Source organism: Telopea speciosissima, chromosome 4 (assembly GCF_018873765.1).
Source record: "Telopea speciosissima isolate NSW1024214 ecotype Mountain lineage chromosome 4, Tspe_v1, whole genome shotgun sequence".
NCBI lineage: Eukaryota > Viridiplantae > Streptophyta > Magnoliopsida > Proteales > Proteaceae > Telopea > Telopea speciosissima.
This window is the reverse complement of record NC_057919.1, coordinates 54,303,392-54,310,387: the sequence shown is the minus strand read 5'-3', so window position 1 is coordinate 54,310,387 and position 6,996 is coordinate 54,303,392. Positions and strand designations below refer to the sequence as shown.

The following is a 6,996-nucleotide window of genomic DNA, read 5'->3' as shown; positions in this document are numbered from 1 at the left end:
AACAAGTTACACAAGCAATTGGTTCAATCGTTTCAAAGGAGAAGAACTAGCATTGCTCGCCTGGTCTATATCTTTCTTTCTTTGTTGTTTCGTTTGTGTTGATATCACCGTGAAGCCATGGAGGATTTCGATATCCCAGCAGGTGATGAGATGAATGAGGACATGATGGATCTTCCCGACGTTAACCCGAAAGTTGGAGAGGAGAAAGAGATTGGGAAGCAGGGCTTGAAGAAGAAGCTTGTCAAGGAAGGTGAAGGGTGGGATACCCCAGAAAATGGTGACGAAGTTGAAGGTATGTGTTGAGATTCTTTGAATCCCACAATTTTGGTCTGGTTTCGAAGAGAATAGATTTTGGTTTTGGATGTCTTTGGAATGGGTTTGTTGATGTTGATTGTTCTGTTGATTTGCAGTTCATTACACTGGAACATTGCTTGATGGTACCCAGTTCGATTCAAGCAGGGAGAGGGGGACGCCTTTCAAATTCACTCTTGGCCAAGGTAAAAATTCATATGACACTCGTTGTGGGATTTCATTATTCGATCGAATTTCTGTGGAATAATCGGGGGTTTGTTATGCTGGTGATCCGGTTTTCTTTTGGGTTTTCATTACTTTCCTATTTTATTTCTTAGCATTGTTAGCTATGATAATTTCTGTATTGTGTCTGCTTGTCAACGATGTTAAATTTAGTGTACCATAAAAAATCACATTATTCATAGCTTTGTGGATTATTTGTTATCTGAACGTCTTTAGTTCAATCATAATCCATGAGAATCTCGAGTGTACTGTCCTTAGCTAGACCTTCTAGCTATGTTTAGGGATTTGGTATACTTCTTATTTTGGATTGTCAAGTTATAGTTAATCGATATCCATTACTCTTTCTAGGGGCGGGTGGTGGGGCTTGGAGGGAACAGGTGCTATCCTTTGCTGCATAAAATTAATGAATTAATGAATTGTTACTGATTTGTTTAAACCTACAGGGTCATGACGTCAAGGCGTTTTGTAAAATGCCATGTTGGTTGCCTGATAGATCTTGTTTGGAGTTAGGATTTGGATTAACATGCATTACTTGACTCAATTTCCATTTGATTTTGCATTATCTGAATGAATTTCCAGAAGATTTGCTGTTGGTGTTGTATGTGTTTTCTGGATTTTCATGTGCCAATCTTTTGGCATTGTATATTATATGATGCTAAGATTTTGTTGGCTAAATTGTTTTCTTTATTTGCCGTTGCCATTAGCATCCGAGGGTTGATGATGCTATTTACTCTCATAAGCCATTTGTAATAATTGTAGTACGATAATATAGGTGTATAGTCTCCACTTGGTTCCTCCTGCAGTGGTGTTGCTATGAATTGCTGGCATAAATAGGATGTATAAGGTTAATGATTATTTTCATCATTGGGGATGTGATATTTACCCTCTTGAGTAACAGGTCAAGTGATCAAGGGATGGGATGAAGGTATCAAAACAATGAAGAAGGGTGAGAATGCCATCTTCACCATTCCTCCAGAGTTGGCCTACGGTGAAACTGGATCCCCTCCACAAATTCCCGCTAATGCCACTCTTCAGTTTGATGTTGAGCTGCTGACTTGGGTTAGTGTGAAGGATATATGCAAAGATGGAGGGATTTTCAAGAAAATACTCACTGCAGGAGAAAAATGGGAGAACCCAAGAGACCCAGATGAAGTGCTAGGTATGTATTTCTCTGCTGCCTCCGGCTTGCCTATTGAATCTAAAGTTAATGAGTGGTAATTGATTTCTCATTGCTACTCTCCTCATATTCAGTGAAATATGAAGCACGACTCGAGGATGGAACTCTGGTTTCAAAATCTGATGGAGTGGAGTTCACTGTCCGAGAAGGTCTGTTTTTAAGGTTTATTTTTATGGTGGATTTTGACTTATCAGTCATACTGTATGTTTTTGACTTTTCTGACATTTTACTTTTGGGCAAACAGGGTATTTCTGTCCTGCATTGTCCAATGCTGTGAAAACAATGAAGAAGGGAGAAAAGGTCCTCTTGACAGTGAAGTCACAATGTAAGTTTCTCAGTTTGTTATATGGTGCTGTGTTCAATTGTCTGGGGTTTGGTTCTTATCATCACTGTTATTAATTGGTCACAGATGCATTTGGAGAGAAGGGAAGGCCAGCCTCTGGTGAAGAAGGTGCTGTTCCACCAAATGCCAATCTTGAGATAACTCTTGAGTTGGTATCTTGGAAGACTGTGACAGAAGTTACGGATGATAAGAAAGTACTGAAGAAGATCCTCAAAGAAGGAGAGGGCTATGAGCGCCCTAATGATGGAACTCTTGTCAAAGGTGAATTATAATACAAGAAGATGCTTTAGGTTTTTTTCTTGTTAGAGGGAAAGCTGATTTTTTCTCACATTGTTGAATTTATTTTCCATCTACCAGTGAAGTTGATTGGGAAATTACAAGATGGAACAGTATTTTTGAAGAAGGGCCATGATGAAGAGGAGCTTTTTGAGTTCAAAACTGATAATGGTAAACATTGTGCTCTGTTATGTTTTCATTATACACTTAAACTTCTTATACCATATTGTGGCTTTTGCCTAAAGCTTACGGTGGATATCCTTTTTTTGTTCTTTTCTTTTCAAACAGAACAAGTTATTGATGGTCTCGACAGAGCTGTTATGACCATGAAGAAAGGTGAGGTTGCCCTGGTGACAGTTGCACCGGAATATGCTTTTGGTTCGTCTGAATCGCAACAGGAACTCGTCGTGGTTCCTCCCAACTCAACTGTATATTATGAAGTTGAGCTTGAATCCTTTGTGAAGGTTAGCACCATGAGCTCTTCTCATATAATTATGTTTCATATAATCTGATCTATCTGTGTCCACTGCATATGATTCAGGAAAAGGTTAACATTGTAATTACCTGCAGGAGAAAGAGTCATGGGATATGAACACCCAGGAGAAGATAGAAGCTGCTGGTAAGAAGAAGGAAGAAGGAAATTTATTGTTCAAGGCAGGTAAATATGAAAGAGCCTCCAAGAGATATGAAAAGGTGAGTTTTCATGTGAGGTTGACTCAATAAATGCTTGTTCTAGTTGGGTGCAAGTAGTTAGTGTCCTAATATATTCTTTATGTTGAAATATTGTTTTTTATGTTTGGGAGTATAGGCTGCGAAGTACATTGAGTATGATACCAGCTTTAGTGAGGAGGAGAAAAAACAAGCCAAGGCATTGAAAGTCACTTGTAACCTTAATAATGCAGCCTGCAAGCTTAAGCTGAAGGATTATAAGCAAGCAGAAAAGCTGTGTACCAAGGTTCAGTCATTGAATTAATTATGTTTTTAGTCTAGTTCTGTAGCTGCTTGTTTGAGGTTGAGGTTGAGTTTATGACACTGACTGGAGGGTGGTTGTATATTTGCCAGGTATTGGAGATCGACAGTACAAGTGTTAAGGCACTTTACAGGCGCGCTCAGGCATATATTCAGTTGGTGGATCTTGAGCTGGCTGAGTTAGACATTAAGAAGGCACTTGAATTAGATCCTAATAACAGGTATGTGTCATAGATTCTAGATCATATGTTAATTGTATGGCACAAGCTAAAGTTGGATGGAAGGATTGAGTAGGACTTAGTCCATGGTATCAACCTTCCTTCTTTACTTTTGTGTGAGCTTTGCTGAGTGCTCATTACAATTCAAAAAATGTGTAGCCTGTTTTGGTATGATTTCTATTTCAATTTTATTGGGGGAGGGGGGAGGGGGGGAGAGGAGTTCATTAATTGAAAATTGTGAAAATTGAAATTATGGGAAGCATGTAACAGACTCCATTTAGCTGAGATTCTCTTGACTTGCTGAACTGTGCCTCTTTCCTCGTTAGTGTCATCTTTCATCCTTCATTTTCTTTTTATTTTCAATCTTTTATTTTCTATTTTCCTTTTTCCATTTTCCAAAAATTTTTCATTTTTAATCTCTTTTCCCATCTCTTCATTCCCTTTTTTTGTGTAAGACTTCAGTTTTCTCTACCTTGTTTTGTTTGGATTCAATTAATTTGGGATAAGGCTGAGTTTTTTGTTATTGTTGTGAATTTCATTAAATAAGAGATTTGAAATTAATTTCATGGTAACTGTTTCAATGGTGAAACTGATTGAAATCAATTTCAAGTCCATTCTGTGCTCCATTTTAATGAACATGTGTTAATAATAGGGTTAAATGTGTTATTTGACATGTTTAAAAAGAAATGAAAGCAAAATCACTATCTTGCCACCACCCCCACTACTACCTCCCTTTCCCCTATCAGATGGAATTTTCTTATTCTTGAAATATTTCATATTGATGCAACCAAAACAATTTTCTTGATCTATATTTTGTAGACTATTAATGAAATTAAAATCATACAAAATCAGCCCACTATATTTACACATGGTATTATGGTAATCTTTTGAAAATTTCTGTCAGTACATTTAGCGGTCTCATTGTGGGATGTGTAACACAGGGATGTGAAATTGGAATACAAGGTTCTCAAGGAGAAGGTAAAAGAGTACAATAAGAAAGATGCGAAGTTCTATGGTAATATGTTTGCAAAGATGAGCAAGCTAGAGCTGCCTGAAGCAAACGTAAGTGTGGTTCTGAAATGATCATTTGTTTCATTTGTTGTTGACTGCAAGTGTCTTAACAGAATTAATCTAATTCAATCTTCCTCCAGAAAGCCGCAGTGAAGCAGGAAACTGAGCCCATGAGCATTGACAGCAAGGCTTAAAGATGTTGACGACAACAATTGATTGTGTGGTGTGGAGAGATGAGGGAACTTGGTGGATTTTATTAACTACCCAGTTTTTTTTTTTTTTTTTTTTTTTTTTCCAGTTTTACATTTTATGTGGAATGAAATAGAAGGATTGGGAGTTTTGATACAATTCTATTGTGGATTATAGAATTACAATGTTGAAAGTTAAATCAGGCTATTGCTGACTAACTGGACTATTTTCTTTTATGGAGAAAATAATGGAACGTTAAAGGGTCAAATTCCCATTCTTCTACTGTTGTCTTAATTACTAAGCAGAAACAATGAGGTTTATAACAGATGAATGAGTTTGAATCATGCGGCAGCGAGTTAACCGTGGCTGTTACTGTGAAGCTAATCTATTCTCTGGGCAACAAGCAAAAGCTATGAAGTCTTTGCTGTTGGCAGTTTTACACCTTCCTTGCAACTACATGCTTGAGCGGTCTCTAACTAACAGAATGCAGAAACACAATTAAGCATCGGTGACTGGTACCATACCTAATCAAATTCAAGTTTGAAATTTTAATGGAGAATAATAAAGAGTGTTCAACTATTTTGCGCCAATTGTTTTGTATCAAATTTGCTCAAGTTCCATCCTTGCAGTTGCTAGAATTGTATCATCTCATCATCTTCGAGCTGACAATTGATGTAAGTAGACCTGGCCATGATAACAGAAACATCTAGAGAACGAAATCGTTTAGTGCTTGTTTGGTAACACTTTGGAGAAACGTTTTTTTTATGTTTTTCTGTGCTAGTAGCACAAAAAAATGGAATCTACTGTGTAGGTACACTGGTCCATTTTCATCAAAATTACTGCAATATCGCTTGTTATTAAGGTTGTATATCTTCTTTAATTGTTAGAAATGTGTATATTTTTAGTTCATTGTGTTGTGAGTGCTGTTGGATCCTATGGTCGCCTCTATTTGATCAACAAAATGGAAGGTCGTGGGTTGAGGGTTTGGTGTAATATGAATGTGTCACTGTTAAAAATTATGACTTGGATGGATATTTTTAGCCATTGATGCAATTCTATGAATTAGTGTGACTAGGGAAGTAAATGGATAACAAAAATTTGAATCCGCATCCGTACCCGTTTAGGGATATCCGTATTTGTTTAGAAATATCTGGAAAATAATCCGAATACTTTGATTAAAATCCGTTCAAAAAAAAAATCTGAATACTTAATAATAAAAAATTAAATAAATAATGATTTTGAGGGTTTTTGAAGATTCAATAGGTTCTAGAATATGATGAAACGAGAATCATAATCTAAGAGATATGGATTGAGAGTGAATTGTATCCGCTAGGGGGAGGAAGGTCCGGGTTATACAAGGTAGAGATGTAAATTAATGGTCGAAAATTCGAATTCGATCGACATTCGAATCTGTTTAGAGGTATCTGTATTTGGCCAAGGAATATCCTACTTTGATCATATCCAATCTGTATCTGATTCAAATTTGATCCGTTTACATCCCTAAGTGTGAGCCAAGTATTGTGTCATAGTATACCCAGGAGTACCAACTATAACAATTATGGTCCTTGCAACATTTTATACAAAAGAATTGTAGGGTGAGGAACAAGAAAAGCACACAACAAGGCAGTACACCTATAATAAGTGCATCCTACCTGTGACCCCCAGTTAACATAACTACTAACTATTGATCAGAGCTGAACAATCGTGTCACACACAAGTACTAGTGGCACAAATCTGATTTCTTTGTTATCTGGCTTGTACTTGAATTTGTTATTGCCTTCTAGTTCATTTAAATGGATCTTCATGTTCTGTTCTTACATTTGAGATATTAGTCATAGAACTTTTAATCTTTGTAAGTATAATCATAACAAAAAAAAAAATCTGAATACTTAATAATAAAAAATTAAGTAAATAATGATTTTGAGGGTTTTTGAAGATTGAATAGATTCTAGAATATGATGAAAAGAGAATCATAATCTAAGAAATATGGATTGAGAGTGAATTGTATCCGTTAGAGGGAGGAAGGTCCGGGTTACACAAGGCAGAGATGTAAATGGATGGTCAAAAATCCAAATCAGATCCACATTCGAATCCATTTAGAGGTATCCGTATTTGGCCAAGGAATATTTGGCTCCGATCACATACGATCTGTATCAGATCCGTTTACATCCCTAAATGTGAGCCAAGTATTGTGTCATAGTATACCTAGGAGTTATACCAACTATAACAATAATGGTCCTTGCAACATTTTATACAAAAGAATTGTAGGGTGAGGGACA

At 36.6% G+C, this 6,996-nt stretch overlaps 1 protein-coding gene across 3 annotated transcripts; it reads left to right on the top strand.

The window, feature by feature from the left end:
- LOC122657713 (peptidyl-prolyl cis-trans isomerase FKBP62-like) lies at nucleotides 1–4,999 on the top strand. 3 transcript variants are annotated; one of them, XM_043852506.1, is made up of 13 exons: nucleotides 1–292; nucleotides 411–497; nucleotides 1,433–1,693; nucleotides 1,786–1,860; nucleotides 1,956–2,036; nucleotides 2,121–2,315; nucleotides 2,412–2,501; nucleotides 2,619–2,794; nucleotides 2,901–3,023; nucleotides 3,139–3,285; nucleotides 3,393–3,520; nucleotides 4,459–4,579; nucleotides 4,669–4,999. In XM_043852506.1, exons 1-13 carry the CDS (start codon nucleotides 118–120, stop codon nucleotides 4,720–4,722), a joined length of 1,713 nt encoding a protein of 570 aa, XP_043708441.1. In that variant the 5' UTR covers nucleotides 1–117; the 3' UTR covers nucleotides 4,723–4,999. The 3 variants fall into 3 exon arrangements, with proteins under 3 accessions (XP_043708441.1, XP_043708442.1, XP_043708443.1); XM_043852507.1 differs by having other exon boundaries at nucleotides 2–292; nucleotides 4,687–4,999; XM_043852508.1 differs by having other exon boundaries at nucleotides 3–292; nucleotides 4,459–4,588; nucleotides 4,679–4,999.
- The last annotated feature ends 1,997 nt before the right edge of the window (nucleotides 5,000–6,996 follow it).

What these genes read in the sequence shown, in the direction of transcription:
- LOC122657713 (XM_043852506.1), top strand. Translation starts at nt 118, where the DNA reads ATGGAGGATTTCGATATCCCAGCAGGTGATGAGATGAATGAGGACATG. An exon ending in GGAGTTCACTGTCCGAGAAG is followed by an intron (nt 1,861 to 1,955) that starts GTCTGTTTTTAA and finishes TTGGGCAAACAG; the next exon opens with GGTATTTCTGTCCTGCATTG. An exon ending in AGCTTGAATCCTTTGTGAAG is followed by an intron (nt 2,795 to 2,900) that starts GTTAGCACCATG and finishes AATTACCTGCAG; the next exon opens with GAGAAAGAGTCATGGGATAT.